The 18,593-nt window shown below is 41.0% G+C and overlaps 1 protein-coding gene across 1 annotated transcript; it reads left to right on the top strand.

Moving 5' to 3' along the window:
• Window positions 1-292: 292 nt before the first annotated feature.
• ENTPD5 (ectonucleoside triphosphate diphosphohydrolase 5 (inactive)) lies at window positions 293-18,140 on the top strand. The gene is given in 16 exon segments (XM_062624039.1): window positions 293-519; window positions 522-585; window positions 1,075-1,115; window positions 1,118-1,351; window positions 2,500-2,579; window positions 4,592-4,735; window positions 5,119-5,194; window positions 6,766-6,801; window positions 7,575-7,663; window positions 10,342-10,421; window positions 11,949-12,010; window positions 13,408-13,509; window positions 14,312-14,452; window positions 14,806-14,862; window positions 16,346-16,461; window positions 16,654-18,140. Coding segments are annotated over 16 exon segments (1,455 nt in total). The 5' UTR covers window positions 293-473; the 3' UTR covers window positions 16,741-18,140.
• Window positions 18,141-18,593: the final 453 nt, after the last annotated feature.

The following is an 18,593-nucleotide window of genomic DNA, read 5'->3' as shown; positions in this document are numbered from 1 at the left end:
GATGAACCCTATAATTTCTGTGCCCATATCTTTTCTTTATTAGCATTTCTTAGGAAAAATATATGCAAAGAGTTAAGTGTTAACAGAGGGGAGGTGTGCTTGTGTCTTGATATCCAATACTGCGTCACAGAACTTTGGCCCTTGGCTTATTGAATCTCTTGTTAGAAGTTGTGTAAGCAACCTGAGTGCTCAGGGCAACAGGTTTGGGTGTGAGACTGTGGTGGGGTTTTGCTGTTGTTTTTTTTTCTAATTCTGCAAATGAAAACTGTGTCAGGAAAAAATGATGAAAAACTGAAATGAAAACGGAAAGGGAAAGTATGAAAAACACCAAAACGCAGAGGCCAAGTGCACTGTACAGTTCAGTCCCTCTTGTGTAGCATAGGCTTTTCTTGGGGATGAGGATGCTGCTGGAAGGATATGCCTTCACATCCTCTTGTGTGCTAATCTCTCCCAGCAGCTGTTCGTAGCCCAAGATGAAATTCTCTTTGTTTGTGACTCTGAATAACACTTATGTTCTGCCATGTATGTAAATGTTAGGGTGATGTGGTTTGCTCTGAGCTCCCCTTTGGTGATGCTTCTTTTCAGGTAACATTTGGGTTTTTTGGAGGTTGTTTGGAGGTACTCCAGATGCTGAGATCCTTTAAGCCGAATCAGAGAAAAATATTGTCTAAATAAAGGCAAAACCAGAAGTACTGGGAAACAAACTAACTCTTCTGCCTTTGGGAAATGGAGAAACCTTTACTCTGTTAGAACACTTGGATGTAGTTGTAACACTAAGTGCAGTAAATCACATCTTTTGGATGAAGCATTGAAAAGCATCTAAAGAACAGAATATATGTGTACAGACTATTGTGGGGGTTGGGATTTTTTGAGGGGAGATTTGGATTTTTTTTTTTGTGTATGTGTTTGGGTTTTTTTAATTTGTTTTGATTGTGGGGTTTTGTTTGGGTTTCAGGTTTTTTGTTTTATTGGTTTGGTTTTTTTTCTGTGTTTTTGTTTTTACTTTTTTCCTAGAGACTTTCAAAGGAGAGGGTTCTTGGTAATTTCTATTCCTGCTTTTTTTCCTCTCTACAGGACCCACTGCAGCTCTGTGATTGCTGATCCATGCTTAACTGCCTAAGGAGTCCTGGCAAGATGGCATTTTCCAGACTTCCCATCCTTCTAGCACTGGCATTTTCCTCTCTTTCCTTCGTTCTTTCCCATTTGAACAGAGAGATGTGGTTTCAGGATTTCTTTCCACCCAACATGTGCCCTATAAATGCCAAAGACAACACTTTTTATGGCATAATGTTTGACGCAGGAAGCACTGGAACCAGGATTCACATTTACACCTTTGTGCAGAAGAGCCCAGGTAAGACCCTGTGTGTGTCTGTGCACTTGGAGTATGTTGAGTTAGGTTCCAACTTCCAAAAAGAAGTTATTTTTTCCTAACACAGCATTTGGGAAAAATTGGAGGTTTCTACGGTTTGTCCTTTAAATGGTCCTTTGGCAGATGATTATTGTACATTTGTGGTAGTGTTTTGCTGTGAAAGTGTTTTTTGTAGGTCTTTTGAAATTCAAAGTTTAATTCTGAGTATACTGGAGAGTTCCGAATTTACAAAGATTTTCATCTATGTAGCTCTTTAGAGGAATGTTTCACTGAATTGGAAAGAGACTTACGCTGTTGCATGTTGCATGTTGCATTACCTTGAATTATATCAAGAGCACTGAAGGTTTGAGCCATTTCCAGGAGAACTGTCTGCAGATGCACCATGCTCCAGTATGTCTGCTTCTTACATGGTGCAGAGGTACCCAAGTTGGCTGCACATGCAACAGGATTCAAGAGGGTGAATTTGCTTGGGTACAGTGAGTCAGCAAATTGGCAAAGGTTGAAGGCTGGTTGATGGACTAAGCTAATAAACCCTTCAGGGTCACACATAGTGCCTGTGCAGCTTCATGTGATTTCAACCATAGTTTGGAAGGACTGGTACAATGTCCAGATCTGATGGACTCAGCCTGGCTTGTAATACGCAATACTCCAGGGTAGCTTCCTGACCAAAGCTGCTCTAGGAGCAATGGTCACACTTGAGCTCAGTCAGTTCTGTTCTGTGTTTGTGAATTTAATGAACCACCTAATGATTATCAGGAGTTGATTGTGTGTGTTTTGATATGAATTAGTATTGCACAATTAGAATGGGGACAGAAAGGGAAAGAAATTTTATGAAGGCAACAGTCATGATACATTGCTATACCTCATTGTAGTTCACAAATGCAAAATGAACATACTTCTAGTTCTAACAACATGTTCTTAATAAACTGTGAACTTGGAGGATACAAGGACAACATTCTATTAAATACGTTTTTGAAGTTAAGGAGCAGTGCTTGTTTTAGGAGGCAAATAGAACTTTTGACAGGGGAAATCAAGGACAGTCACTTTGCAGAGATTGCAAACAACTTGTTTGAAACTAAAGAAAAAGATTGAAGTTGTTGACTGTTTCATGTAATGTTTCATTTCTGCAGAAAACCTTCCAGAACTGGAAGGGGAAATCTTTGAGTCTGTCAAGCCCGGTCTCTCTGCATATGCTGATCAGCCTGAAAAGGTAAGGCTCTCCTTCATTTCCTGTCAGTTGGTCTTGCTTCTACTAATATCAGTTGGATGCTACCAAGCAGTTCAGGTATTACCTGTTGTAATTGCAGAGTCAAGAAAAAATATGGATGTTCTACTGCTGGTTCTCTAAACCTGTTGCTCTACTTTTGTGAGCTAATTTCTACACAGTGAAACAGGAGCTGTTCTTTCACGTGTTTCATCAATGGAAGAACGACTTAATTGCTTAAATACTATATATAACTACACTGTATGCCTTTGAGAATTTCAGAGACAAAGTGATTTGGGGTTATAGCAGCATCCATATTCAGTGTTTATTTCCCCTAAAGCTTCTGCAGATATTAGTAAATATATACTTCTGTCTCATTTACTGATAGTTTTCTCAGGTTTTCCTTTGGGTTGAAATCTTCAGTGCTGGTCACAGCTCAAAATGGGCATATTTTGTTTTGGTATGTTTAGTTCAAAGTAAGGGGTTAAGACTGCAGGGGTTCTTTTTTATTCATGTTACATTGAGGGCTTGTTTCTCTGACTGCTAAAAATATTAAATTTTTTGGTGTGTATATTTTTTGTTTATGTTATTTTTTGTTAATAAGTTATGGAGAAGGGGAACAACAAACATGCACTTAGCAGGTTAAGTCAGGCCTTAATATTTATTCAGGTGTATTCTCTGTTTCTCTCATCAGACTTTTAATAATTTGATTCTCTGCTGTTATCTTTGGTACCATGGTTTAGAAGCCAGTGCTCAGTGTAGGACTCATTTCAGTCATGATCAGTTCAAACACCTGATTACAGTTTTAGTTGAATAGTAATTTATGTACAGGTAATTTATGTACTCTTCTACTGCCTCAGGACTTTTGTTGTTTTGTTTATATATGGGTATTTTCAAAACACATTTGGACAGTTCCATCTTCCGTAATCAGGTGTATTAATTAACATATAAATTTATAATTTTAATAAGAAATTGAAGTTAGGTGCCACCTTCTTTATTTTCAAATGGGAGTGGTTGTGAATTCATGCCCAGTCCCCTCATTCCATGCCTCTCTGTTGAATCACGAGTCAGAAATGAGCAACAGAGCGGAGAGACCTAAAATAGTCCCGTTGTTGTGATACAGAGGGCCAGTCCTGAAGTAATCTGCCATTTTCCACATCCCCTGTGCTGACAGTAAGCTGTTTCACAAGCTAAAGGAGGTGCCAGAGAAATGACAGATTAGGTACTCTATCTTGTGTGCTTTAGCAGTCTTGAAGTTGGGGGCTAGCACAGGGGGAGCTTCAGGTTTCTCATTTTGCTCAGTTGTATTCAGTGCTACGGGAATTTGAGTGTGTAAATTTATGGAAGAGTGAATGGCTTTGTGTTTGTTTTGTTTTTTTTTTTTAATTTCAATGATATCTCCCATGATTTCACTAAATCATCTTCTTTGTTGGGTAGGAGAGGAGAAGAATTTATCCCAGAATAAATTTGTTGACATTTCACACTGTTTATCGCTAATGCCAAATTGTAATTGTTAGAGCAGTGTAAGTAGTTGAGGGCCCAGCAGTGATGCCTGTACCTTATGTGGTAGCCATTTAGAGCTGTCATTTTAATTACAATGCTTACTATGGGCACACTTGGAATTCATATATTGCATTTACTGAAGTCTCCAGACATTCCCGTGACCTTGGTAATTTCAGTCTGTAATTGCACCACTTAGTTTCATCATACTGCGAGATGTTCAGGTTTGTCAGGTAATCAGTTCCCTCACCTCCCTCCATCCTTTCCAAAAAATACTTTCCACAAACAATAACATTTCTATCACCTAAGATATATCTTTGAATACACTTTTCTTTCCAATGCAGACATTATCTTTAAGGTTGTAATAAATCTAGCACAGTTTTTATACTTATCTTGAGTGTGGGTGAGGTATTTTCAGCTATTGAATACCGATTTCACTGGCATTGAGAGGGAATTAGGAGGCCTATTTTCTGATAGCCTGTAGGAGGAAACTAAGAAAAATATCTTTGTTTTTTTAGGGAGCTGAAACTGTCAAAAGATTGCTGGACATGGCCATAGATGCTGTGCCACCTCATCTCTGGAAGAAGACCCCAGTAGTGTTAAAAGCCACAGCTGGTCTGCGTTTGCTGTCAGAGGAGAAAGCTCAGTCTTTGCTTTTAGAGGTAATACTAAGATTTTTTGAATGCACTAGTACTGCTCTCCCTGTTTCATCTTTTATGACTCAGTTCTCCATTCTATTTAGCATAAGAGAATTTCAGCTGTGAAAAGTGACTGTAATAGCATGATAGCATGAAACTCAGACTTTACAGACTTCCTTGTCTGGTCCTGAAATCCTCTGTCTTGATGTGGATACAAGACATGGGGCGAGAAACCTACAATACTTGTTTCTTTTTTTTTCCTGGCCCTTGAAAGAGAAAGAATAATGTCTACTCCACACGCTTGTCTTATTTTGTACTGCTGTAAAAAAGAAAACTTTCTCTGTCCCCCTGAGAACAGAACAAGACTCTTAAGACCAAGGAATCTTACTTCTTATTTCTTTCTTCAGGTGAGAGAAGTCTTTGAGGAATCACCATTTCTTGTTCCAGAGGATAGCGTTAGCATCATGGATGGGTCTTATGAAGGTAACATTTTAGAAGGAGGAAAAAGCAGAAGCAAAGAGAAATGGAGGGGGAGGGAAGAGAGAGGGGGGCAGGATCTTATATGTGTGAGAGGGACAGAAAAATGGCCACTAAACTGAGGGAAAAAATAAAAGGTTTCTATCCCTGTTTGAAACAGTGCAATCCTGCTCCTCCTAAAAAGTGATTACTTAGTCATCTTTTAAGCTACAAATGCAGATGCATAAGTTAGCTAGATAAAGGTTCATCTGAAACCTTCTGAGGTTTCAAAACAGAACGTTATCTCAGAAATAAGTATGCAGGCTAAGTAGCTGAAGCCTACTCTTGCGAACTGATGGAAGAAAGATGGTGGCCAGCTCTGAAAGGCTTTGTGACAATATATAGTAAGCAGGGAAGCTTATGAAAGGTGCCTCATAAATTCTGCAATATTAGCATTAAAAATAATTATTATAATTAGATCATCAATTTTCAGGTTAAAGTTGGAAGCATTTTGACTATAGAGAAGAATAAAGGATAATTGTCAGGTACTAAAAAATAATTAACATAATAAAATAATAAATTTTATAAATATTTTGATGGGAAAATTGCAGCTAGTAAATTAGGAAAGGAAGTAACATAAAATACAGGGAAAGGTTTGGAGTGAGTGGTGATAACACTGTAACATTTTGGCTACATATCCAGACGTATTACCTTGGGGAATAGGCAGGTAATAATCCCTCTGTGTGGATGCCTGAAAAGAGCCATCTGTGACATTATTCAGTTTTGAACGTTTCATTGTGGCAGATATATTGCCAGTTTGGAAGGTGTTCAAGGAAAGCAGAAAGAATTATCGTAACTCTTAAGCAACTAGTAAATGGTCAGATTTTACTCTTTAATATCCCTTCATATGAGCCAAGAGAAAAGGAGAAGTAACATAAAGTCTGCAAGTGTTTGGTGAAATGCAGTGCAATGCATAGTTTTTCATTAGGGGTAACAGGTATATTTTATAGCAGGGAGAAGTGTTGTATTGACAGGGAACAGGCATAACAGAGCACAGTGTAGCATGCCAAGGTTTATTTAAAAATCCCACCTCTTGACTGTCACATGTTTGCCTGTGTTTGGGTGACAATCATGCCAGTGTCAAGCAAGCTGCTGGAGTCAGAGGAGTTGTTTGTGTTTTACTGGTTGCTATTCTGTCTGTAGTGTATTTACAGAAAGCACAAGAGTAAAACGCAGAGTAGTGTGTATGCAGTTACTGGATTAGAAATTGAAATACTGGAGGGGAGGAAGTGCCCAAGAAAACTCAGGCATTCTGTCAGCTCGTTCTTTGTATATTGTTTGGATAATAGACATTTGCATACTTCAGTTACATGGATATTACAAACATTTTACTTATCCCATCTTAGGAGACTTTAATGAATCAATAATGCATCATATCAATTATAAGTTTGAATTAATCTCTGAAGTATGGGGTGGTTACATTAAGTCAGTCATAATTTCCAGGTACATAAATAACATGGAGGGGTGGTAATAGCGGGCAGGAGATTGTGGGAGTATTCGGTGGTGACTTTTTTTCCTTTTTTCTTCACTCTTTGCAGGAATTTTAGCCTGGATCACTGTGAACTTTCTGACAGGTACTTAATTCTGTATAACTTCTCTCTGAATATGAATTTAATTCTTTTCTGTGAAGGTGATGGCCCTTAAGTTGCTCAGCTTTGGTTGCTGTGTCCTGTTTTTCCTTCCCACTGTGGCACCAGAGCTAAAGCGGTGAATTGTCCTGGGCAGATTGTGTTCCAGAGGGTGAGCCACACCTGTAGTAAGAAGGAGGCATCTTAATCCAGAAGGTGCCAGGATTTGCTCAGGACTGGGAGGCACTGGCAAGAGGGTTTCTCTCATGTACATAGGGGGCTGGTACTGCTAATCTGTTGGAAGGTGGGAAACAAGGTTTTACAATGTTCTTCATCTCAGCCTGAACTATGCAGCTAAAATGGTACAACAGGGAATGCCCTGCTGCTTTAGTCCTAATGGCTCTAAGAAGTTCTGGGAATGCAGTCTAGTGAAGAGAAAAGAAAATCAGTACTCTGGTAGGTACATGAACAAGCAAAAAAGCTGCTCTGGGTGAAGAAAAGTTATAAACTTTGTCTCTTACTTTTCAGCTTTCGCTGGATACCTTGAGATTTATCTTCTCTTTATATGTGAAATTGGAATCAAGGGAAAATGTCCTATGAATCTTTTGTAGTACCTTCTGCTTGCCTACCTTTTCTCTACTTTTTTTTGTCTTTGAAGGCCAGCTCAGCCCTCCTGTATTGCTGTCATACTGTGATGACTTGGTGACTGTCTGAATATACATGCAGTACCCACATTTCTGCAGCACTTGGGGCTGCTCTGAGCATGATGTTGTTTGCAGGGCAGCTGTCAGGCCAGAACCAGCATACTGTTGGGACTCTGGACTTGGGAGGAGCCTCAACCCAGATCACATTCCTGCCACGGTTTGAGGTGAGCAGTAGTTCAGAGCATGTGGGTTGGGACTGCATGAATTGGAGAGCCCTGAGCACTGCTGTGCTCTCTGATGCCGCTTTGTCACCAGTGGCACAAGCAGAACATCTGTGGTGTACAGAACATCTGTATTTCTGTTCCCTTTGACATCAGCAGTTGGCTGATAGACACTTGCAAACAAAGGAGCATACATTGCAAGGAAATAAAAAGAAAGCAACTAAATGGGTAAACCCAAAGAGAAACAGCCATTGTTTTCTAGACCCAGGCTGGGAAAGCAGATACTACTTTGTATTCAGTAAGTGTAGAACATTTCCTGTCTGCTCTGAGTTATCTTTTTATTTTTAGTTTTTTTCATTCCAGTCTAATAACATCCTCGCTAGATTTTGGAAGGGGGGGTAGCAGGGTGGAGGGGGAGTGTCTCATGGGGTAAACATCTTACAATAGCACAGTCAGTCCTGTTTTCTTACCAGTTTCTTCTCATTTCCTTTGAGAATTCCTCTCTATCTCTCAGTCCGTATCTCCTGTATTTGTCAGAAATTCTATGGCTCTTTAGAAACAGACTGAACTGGGACCCACGTCTAAAATTTGCATGGGAAGATGACATTACTGGAAGGGCACTGTAGCATTCTGTAACCTGGTATTGTGAAATTGTTTTTTGTCACTCTTTTGTAGAGGAGTCCTTTGTTTGACTTTTATTTTTGTTTTTTACAAAAATTAAGGTTCTCGAAGGGTGTTTGGCAACCACAAAACACGTGGTTTACGTATCAGGATATTTTAGTTCTGCAGTAGTTGAAACATGACGTGCAACCTTATCCTGCCCAGCAAAGCCTCAAGTACTCCAGGCTTGCCCTCTGTTTTGTGTTGATAACACCTGCTGAAGTGGGCACTGGACCAAGAGGAAAGGGCGTTGTGTGTCAGGGTTCTGGAGAATAGATAGAGCTGTGAAGTAGGCTGGGCTGCAGCTCAGGATTCACATAACTCCTTAGAGCCTCGCAGGAAAAGGCCTTGAGGGTTTGCTACTGACCAGGACCAATGGTGCGAATCCATAGGGCAGTGTAGAGTCAAGGTTCATGTTGCCTGCTTGTACGCTGTGTCTGCTTCTCGCCTGTATTGTCAAGTTCATACAAAAAAGCTCATACATCGCTCAGTATGTCTCTGAAGAGGTTTCCCATCTGGCTCAATTAGCAGGGATTTCCCCCTTTGATTTCCAGAGGATTTTTCTCCCCTTCCTGCAGTCTGAGGCAGCCACATGTTTGCTCTTGTATTAATTTTAAACGAAATACTGTAGTAGTAAAAGATTCATTAATGAAATAAAGGTTACAGGCAAATACAGGACAAACAATGATAGCTGCATGGAACTGGTTTTGAGTATTTACCATGCTTTTGGTGGTATTATTGCCAAAGGCATAAGCCACTGAAAACCGATCATAATCATTACAAAATTGTCAGTCTGGTGCCTGCCTCATTTAGGAAGAAGTGTGGATTTCTACATTTTTGTGAAAGTGAGGCAGGAAAAAAGCTGGTTGTTTTCTCCAAACATTTTTTTATTATTATTATTATTTTTATTCAGGATCTCTCATTTTTTTAGGTTTTTTTTTTGATGTGAGGTTTAGGAACAGAGCTCAAAATGTGGCAGAGTCTGGGTGTGTTGGGCCAAAGCTGTGACTGCCATTCCAATGGAAATCTATCTGAGGTACAAAAAAAAGTTTCTGTTTGTGTTTGTTCAGCAGAAACTCAAGTTGAGACTATTAAATCTCTTCCAGCTTTGAGCAGGCTTCTGTGTAGGACAGTGCAATTACTGGATCTGCTTACTGTAGTTGTCAGTTTACTGGTGACTACAGGGACTCTGCAGCTTCAGTCCTCTCTGAGATTCTGCTGCTTGGCCCAGAGTAACAGGGTGTCTGATATGAATAAATAGGGCCAAGAAGGGTTGGGAAAATAAGGTCACTAGCAGAGGAAAGACAGAAACTGGGATTGAGATCTCTGGGACTGAAAACAAAGGAACAAAGTAAATGACCTCTGAAGTGGTTCAGATTTTCAAGAATGTGAAAGTTAGTCTGGGAAAAAGGTAGGGACTGAGTACCAGTGGGGTTGAGGTGCACACTGAGGGAAGACTGTGAGAGGAGGAAAACAGGAGGTGGTAATTTAGAGGACAGCACTTCAGACAGGAAGTAAAGCAGCCCTAAGAGTGGGAGTGAGTGGTCACAGTGTTTTCTTGAGCTATCAGCAAGACATTTAACATGATGAAAATGTGGCCTATAGTTTACTTTGCATTTTTGTTTCTTCTGAGTTCCTGAATTGAGGTCCCTACTCTGACTTGCAGAAGTTATAGCACTTCTAGTGCAGCTGATTTCTATGTGAACTCTCTGTATGTAGCTTAGCATGTAACTACTCTGAAAAATTCAGGTATCTTGAATTAGGAAGTATTTTCATCCTGATCAGTTGCGTGTCCCTATTACACATAAAAGTAACACAAAGATGCTTATAAATGAACTCGGTGTTAAAAGCTGCAAATACTACAGCAGTGTGCACTATTGGAAAACTGTTCTTTGTTTTCAAAGCAGATGAGATGAGTGTGCAGTAAACCCTATGGATGTATCTCTGATACAACATCAAAGTTGGTTATTCTTTATTGCATAATAGAAACTAAAAGATTTCTTCTCTCACTTAACTTTTAGGAAACTTTGAAGGAAACCCCTGGGGATTTTCTTACCTCATTTGAAATGTTTAATAGCACCTACAAGCTCTATACCCACAGGTGAGGAGCAAAAAGGCTGCTGTCTCCACTGGGGAAATCAGTCTTTCTGCAGCCCCTGAGCTGAACACAAATGGCCATGTCATCTCGTTACCAGCTGTTGGAAACATGACTTTTTTACTAGTTTTCTTACCTGTTTGAAATGTTGGCAGAAGTGGAACATGACATTAGTTGACTGGAAACATTCCAGGTTCATGGTTAATACCACTGCAAAGGAATATTAGCCTGTCAAATGAAGAGGAAGCATTATGGGTCACTGTATTTAAGGAGAAGAATACTTTTTACAAAAGCAAGTTCTTATTACAAGCAAAAAGGTGGATAGCATGTTGGAACTAAACTTGGTCAGAGATTTGGAAAGAGGACATTCCGGAGGTTCCTTTCTTCCTAGTTCTTAGTTCATAATGGCACATCTCATTGGCAACTGGACAGAAAGTAAAATCTAGAGTGATGTAAACCAAAGAGACAACCACAGGCAGCTGTTAGAGACCACGGAGCACGACAGATTCTTGAACCAGCTGGATGGGATACTTGACCTGGAATAATATAATTGTGCTTACTACATTAAGCTGACAAGTTTGTGAGATGTCTGCAGTGAAATCCAGAGTTTATCTGCATGACTTGCAGTCCAATGAGAACTCGACCATGTATAATAGAGATCTCAGCCCATTACTAGTGTGGTACAGACTATGATCTCAGTCAGGTACAGAATATGCTTACTTGACAGCAGAGCTGGTTTAATAGTCCTCCTCTCCTTCCGCTTACATTTACTGATACAGCTGATTGCTGTATTCACCAATACAATCCACTAGATCATTTAACGTAATTGGGATTGAAAATCATCTCCTGAAAAATGAGGGAGCTGGAGGTTAGTTTAACTCTGATTATTCTGTAAATGTTTATATTGACATGACTAAAGGGATGGGTGGCCAAACACAGAGGTGGGAATGAAAGGCCAGAGGTTTTTAATCTAGCTGTGTTGCTGAAGCCAGCAATGTGTAATGACATTCTCATGAATGCTGTTCACATCCTAGCTTGTAATGAATGAACCGGTAATTTGTGGAGTCAAACAGAGGTGAATTTCACACAAAGGAATATCTCCCATTTAGTAGAAGGTTCTACAGTTCTGTTAGTTCTGCCCTAAGAGCACACAGTGTGTCTTATGTGTGTGACATAAGAATCACCATCCTATTTCCCATGCACTCCTCACGTACCCTTCTTTCTCCCTCATTTTTAAGATTGTGCATTTTTGCTTTTCATTAATGTCTTGTAGAAATGTCACATCAACTGTAACCCCTTTCTGGAGTTTTAGATTTACCCATTTTACAGCTCTTTGTAATTCTTGGGTTTGTGTCACTCTTTTGGTACTTGGAATGTTTCTAGCGAAGGGATCTCTCTGTTTTAGAGAGAGGAGACTTGTGGGAAGCAGCTGAAAGAAATGTGTTTTGGGTGTTCTAGGATTTAGGAGGAGTCTGTGGGTGAAGCATGCCAGATGTACAAGAATTAAAACTGTAATGTCTTTGTTGTTTGCAGCTATTTGGGCTTTGGACTAAAAGCTGCCAGACTAGCAATTCTTGGAGCTTTGAATGTGGAAGGTATGTTCATGTGATATCCAAGATTTTGAAGAGATGGTTAGACTTAGTCTTGTCTCAGTAGCCCGTTTCTTGTGCCTTGCTTTCTGTATCATGTGCTTTTCTATGCTTTCACTGGTATAGATCTGTCCAGAAACAGGCTACTGCTTGATAAGGAGTTGTCTTGTGAGACAGGTGCTTTTTCCCTGTTTCCAGGTTCAGCCAGCAGTGAGACCAAGTACAAATTCCAGAAATGCACATGTGAGCACATACAGGGACCATATAGGCATGGCCAGCCACAAACGCACAGCTTTACAAGCATCCAAAGAAAAACAAACAGCAGGAATGGATCCTTTTCCTAAGGACTGCTGCTTAGGCCAAACCCACTTCACAGATCTCTCTGGTATCCTTCTGGCCCACCATGTTCCCCCAGACTGCCTGCTGTATTCACTGATTAGTCTAGCTTGAAGTCCACAGGCATATCACACTCACTAACCTCAGTGCATACTTGCAGTCCTGAGTCTTTCCAGGCTTTGCCCCAGATTTTAAGTCCTTCCAGTCTTCATGCCCAGATCTTGGGCCTTTTGTCCCGTCTCTGGCTAGGACCTCAGGTCTCGCCACCTTCTGGATCCTTACTTGCCAGCAGAGAGACTTGTGCTAATTGCTGGAATGCACTCAAAAATAGTTGGGAATAGGGTTTAAGAAAAAGATAGGACAGGCTGCAGTGACTGGCCACAAGGCTCAGCTAGAAAAGCATACTGACCAGCTGCCTTCTTACATGTGATTGCCTGTTGTCCCCTCTATTTTCCTGCACTTGCACTTTCCTGATCCCTTGATTCCCCCTTTTTTTAACCTTCCCTTAAACATCCCATAGTGAATTTTGCAGTCCTACAATCTCCCTCAACCATTCTGTAAGTAGTTTGTTTTTTCTGAGAGACCTGTACTGGCCATAATAATGCTGCTTTCCAGTTAACGCTATTTCTGGATGAACCCTTCAAGAGTACAGTCAGTGGATCGTATATAGTGGCCACTGATCATTGACTTTTGTTTTTGTCTTCACTGCTCAGTTGTTTTGTTTGTTTTGGTTATCTGCTCTTTGTTAGGGGTTGTGTATCTGTGTGTTTAATTTATTACCTCTGATTTCTTGTCTTACGTGGTGAACCACCATTATCCAGTTATCCTTGCACCATTTACCTCATTAACAAATGATAAGCCCAGCTGCTTTGCAGGACAAAATGGACACAACTTTTCCAGACTGAGACTGGACCTTAATTCGTAATCAGTTTGTGCAGCATCCATCAATTCAGATTTCCATACTTTTGCTTTAAGACCTTAATGAAGATCTTTCAGCCTTTTCTGGTTCTGTACTGCTTGATAACTGTTAAATTTTATCCCAAGTCTCCTCTTTGGTTTCATTCCAGCTGTGGATGGACAAATGTTTCACAGTTCGTGTTTACCAAAGCAGTTGGAGGCAGAGTGGCACTTCGGGGGAGTGAAATACCGGTATGGTGGCAACAAAGAAGGTAAATTAAGGAGACTTGTTGCTTCTTGTCTGCAGAATCTGAGTTTTTCCTTGGCCAATACCCCATCAGTTACTTTGGGTTATGAAGGATACCTGTCCAGTCATAGATGTGGAATTTGACAGAGACAAAAAAAAAGTCTGAAGCTGTAAGAATCTCTTAGTACAAATGCTACCTTTATAGGAACTGTTAAGAGTTACTTGTGCAAAGGAGAGAGGTTTTTCTGAGGCTTTGAGCTAAGTGTACCCTGGCTGTGTTAGGGTACAAAAATTGGTAGGCCTAAGTGTATCATAGAATCGTAGAATAGCTTGGGTTGGAAGGGACCTCTAAAGGTCATCAGGTTGACCAGAGAAGTGGTAGAGGCACCATCCCTAGATACATTCATGGCTAGGCTGGATGTGGTTCTGGGCAACCTGATCTAATTGAAGATGTCCCCCCCTGCTCATTGCAGGGGGCTTGGAACTAGTTTATCTTTAAGGTCCCTTCCAACCCAAACCATTCTACTGTTCTATGACCACAGAACAATGGGAGTTTTGCCTGATATGGAGGAAGCTTTTCATGCACCTACACTAGTTTGTGTATATTGCTGTGATCTGCTATAAGCAGTTCCTCTTGATGCTGGTGATTTAGGGTCCTTGCCTACATGCTGGTGCCATGCTGGATTACAGAGGGATATCTAAGATCTTCTTAATTCCACTGATGCTTTAATCTCTGTTTCTTCCCTTTTTCATCCTGTTGCTACCGATTTTTTCCCATCTCCTGGATATGCCTCTTTGGCTTACCCCATCTATGTCTTTCCTGACAGGAGAAACAGGATTCAAGCCTTGCTACTTGGAAGTACTCAAGGTCGTCAAAGGGAAACTGCACCAACCAGATGAGATTCGTGGACGTTCCTTCTATGCTTTCTCCTATTACTATGATCGAGCAGTTGACACCAACCTAATTGGTAAATTGGTTTGGGATAATCTACTACTTGTGAGCATAAGCATCAGAGTCTAGACAGAGGAACCCTGGAGGCTGGAGCCTTGGGGAGCAGGGAGAGGGAATGGTGTAGAGAAAGGAAACACACAAAATGCCTTGAGGGAATGAACATACATCCATCAATGCAGTTTAATGTTCAGAATTCAGCAGATGAGGCTTGTGCTCTTAGCTCCACTTGTACTTGCAGCTCTACCTTCTGTTACTAACAGATCTCACTCCTTGTCCAGTACTACTGAGTTCCAATCTAGGGTAAATTTAGGTGTAGAACACAAATGCTTTCATGTCTATGATGATGTTTTCTTATCTCTTCCTTTTCAGATTATGAACAGGGAGGTGTTTTGGAAGTGAGAGATTTTGAAAGAAAAGCCGAAGAAGGTAATTGTCATAAGACTTGGGAAACTGGTGTGGATGAGAAATAACAAAATCATGAACGTATAGGCAGTACATGTGTGAGTTTGATAAAAAAAGGTCTATTTAACTTTCATTCCACTTACACCTTCCATGTTATGTTACTTACGTCACTTACCTTTTATTAGCCAACACCTGCAACTGTTGCAGAAGAAAGTACTGATAGAGCAGTGAGGGGAAACAAAGTATTGGCAGCTTTGCAGTTCTGTTCAGGAGGGGAGGAGATGTCAGTAAAGTAAATTTCCTGTATCAAGAGCTCCTGACAAACTGCAACAATGTGAGTTTAGGAGAGTGTGGACTTCTGTAAGTCTGTCACCTTAAACCCTTTTTAATCTCTAACAGAATGAAGGCAGAAAGTAAGGGTTGTTTGAGTCTGACAGCCTCTTCTGCGTTCCTTCCCCCCCCCCCCCCCCGGCTTTTTTCCTGAATGCTTGTTCTAGTTTTGTACCTCCTCCTGTGAAAAAAGAGCTGCCACCTTGCCATGCAACTGGTGGCTAAGAACAAGACAGACATTACCTCTGAGTTGGGATCATCCTCATGATGATTACTATACTGTATTTTCCATCAGAAGGTGCTTAATTACGTAGTTCAGGACTGACATTTCTCTAAAACAGGTTTGGGTTTTTTTTCAGTTAATCTCCCTGGAAACTCAAGATGGTTTTGAATATGGGGATCAGGCTCTAAAGCTTGAACATGTCTTGGTTGTTTTTTCCTCCCTATATATTGAGAGAGCTTATTTCCAGAGATGTGGCTTTTATCTAACACCATCAAACCATTTATTTAGCTCTAGAATATCAGATCAGTTCTGTGATCCTAAATCAGTGTTCTTCTTTCTCATCTCAATAGTAGGAGGATGCTTCTTATTAATTGCTAAAAAGAAGGAAACTCTGCTTTTGATGCTTGTAGAACAGAGCAGTAACAGTAGGTCTAGAAGGCAACTCCTAGTGCAAATCCATTTCCCAGTCATAGTCACCCTTGCTAGGGAATCTTGACTTAGCTATAGCGAGGCAGTGGTTGGCTGGGCAATAGCTTAGTCCGTGTCCTTGGACATACATGGTTGGAAAAAAATGAACAAAGCTGCCATCCTGGAAGACAGAATCTGTTACTGGAGCCATCCTTGGAGACTAGGCAAGGCAAACACATGATCCTGTGTTCTTGATTGATAATCTACCAGCTCCCTGCCAGTTATCAATTGAGCAGAGATTCAGACTTCGAAAGAGCTATGTGGATAATGTTGCTGTTAAGAGAAACTAGAAGTACTGTCTGCTTTATTCCCTAACATTACAGAGCAGCTGTGTAGCATGCACCACGTGTCCTATGTACCTGTTAACAGAAGTGGGGGGCTTGTTTGAGTTGGTTTTGGCTTGAGGTCAGTTCAAGTGTACAATGTGGGTAAAAGCTCTTATTTTGCTGAGATCTGAGATCCCCCCCTTCTTTTTCCCTTCTCCAGTCTGTGATAACATGGAGAAGTACAACTCAGCCAGTCCTTTCCTCTGCATGGATCTCGTGTACATCACTGCTTTGCTAAAGGAAGGATTTGGATTTAGGGACAACACACTCTTACAGGTGAGAAAACCAGAAAAGTTAAATTGCAAAGCCCAGCTTCCCAGTCTCTGTATCAATCAACATGCATTAGCTGATTTCTCTGGCTCATTATCTACTGAGTCTTTCCAAGGTTGTTATACGTAGTTGCTGTCATCTGTGAAACATACAAAACTAGAGAACTGTCAGGAACAACTTCTTTTTCTTCCTTTATAGTTAACAAAGAAAGTGAACAACGTAGAGACAAGCTGGACTTTGGGTGCTACCTTTCACCTGCTGCAGTCTCTGGGAATCACTTACTGAGCTGTGACATTCCTGTGGACTACAGTGTTTCTGAAAGGCTGAGAAAGCAATTGAGACCTCCAGGTACATTGTTCAGCTGGAGCTGGTCACAGAGCAGAACATGGACCAAAGCTATAGAAGAGACCTTCACCCCAGACCGGCATCGTGCATAATGAGAGTTGCTACAGTATGATTTATAATTGTGATTGCCCCAGGTGATCCAGAGTCTACCTTCTGAAAGCCAGCAGGCCTAAACTCAAGCAGAGTATTGCAAGGGGCTCAAAGCCAGCTTTCACCAGCACCTTCGTATAGCCTCCCATTGCTAGAAGCACAGAGTACCTGGCATGTGGTGGCAGACCACAGACACTTGGCTTCCCATCCCCCTTTTATTTTAAACATGCATAACTTAAGTTTGCTTGTGAGATTTTAAATACATAAATTACAGGTGACATCAACAGTCATTCAGAGAAAGGTGAGTAACTGAGTGCTGCCAACCTCCCTGTTCCAAGTACCTGGCTGTTAGCTTAGATAATATGTTGCAAGAAGAGTCCAGTCTTTCAAGAAGGGCTCTGCTCTAAGTGCACTTTGGGCATGGTTTTGGGAAAGGTGTGGGCTAAAGCATATGTTGTAACGTACTGTGTATTTCTTTAGACAGTAGTCATTTCCTGAGCAGAATGCATGCCTGAGTCCCTTTTTGCTGCCTTTTGCCAGCCTGTGCAGCTGTACTGTGCATCTGGCTACCAGACCTGATAATTCACTTAGGGTGTAGTCATAACACAGACTTGTACTGGCACAATCAGGCAGCAGTGCCAGCTATTTAAATTCTCCTGCTAAAAGAAGTACTTGTCACATTACACCCACAAGGAAATGAAGGGTGCAGTCAGATGAAAGGGCTCATCTGATTGATAGCTCACTTTGCAGTGAGAGGCATTTCTGCTTCTCTGCTCTCAGCAAGGCACTCCCACAGCTTTCTTTCCTCTGATGCTGGTGCTCCTCCAGTTCCTCAAGGACTGGATTCCCAACACCAAATGTAAGTTAAATCAGATCCCTAAAGGGTCAAGTCTAGGGCTAGCATGAGAGAAGGAGGCACTGCAAAGCCTGGAGAGACCTGCTGGGCCAGGGAGCTATGAGAAGGCCACAGCCCACTTTGTACAGTGAGCTCTAAGGTGTGGTTTCCCATCTGAAAGTTTGAGCTTATCACTTCCTGTGCTGTCCTTAGAAACCTGCTCTGAATGCAGAGCTGTGGGGAAACTGTTTATGCAGTTGTTTAATAGACCAATATAGGAAGAGAGCGGAATTAGCATCAGAAACAGAGGGAGAACAAGAGCAGAAGTAGCTTAGCTTTCTTATCCCTTGTCCATTCGAAGTTGGTTTAAACTTCATTTCTGTTGAATTTAATGTAGCATAGTTGGACCCATGAAGTTGTGTATGCAGCCCTGCATTGCTCTGGAGTTATTTTTAATACACAGTAGGTCTTTAGGAACAGTGTGCTCAGTGCAGGGGTTGCAGCTGTTGAGGAATCTCAAGACTTCTGCCAGGATAGCATGCAGCTATTTGAGTAACAATTTGAAGTGAACCTTGCCATCACCTTCACACCAAACACATAGAAGCAATGAAAGATCACATCTTATCCTATAACCTAGAAAGCTGGTCTGTAGGATCCTGGGTTTCTTGTTTCATTGGCTGTAGAGAACATCAAGATTGCTCAGATACCTTGAGGCTCCAAGTGCAGACCTTGCATTGTCCTAAGTAGAAATGGCTGTGGAGACAACTTTTGAAGCTGGCTCTTCAAAAATCAGCATCTTCTACTCACCATGGAATGTGTAAGGTAAAGATTAATTTCCCCCAGTCATAAGAACAGAGAGGTATTATTC

Source organism: Pezoporus occidentalis, unplaced genomic scaffold (assembly GCF_034315485.1).
Source record: "Pezoporus occidentalis ecotype Australia unplaced genomic scaffold, CSIRO_AGI_Poc_V1 ctg108, whole genome shotgun sequence".
Taxonomy (NCBI): Eukaryota; Metazoa; Chordata; class Aves; order Psittaciformes; family Psittacidae; genus Pezoporus; species Pezoporus occidentalis.
Note: the sequence above shows the minus strand (reverse complement) of the source record. Positions and strands in the feature narration are given on the sequence as shown.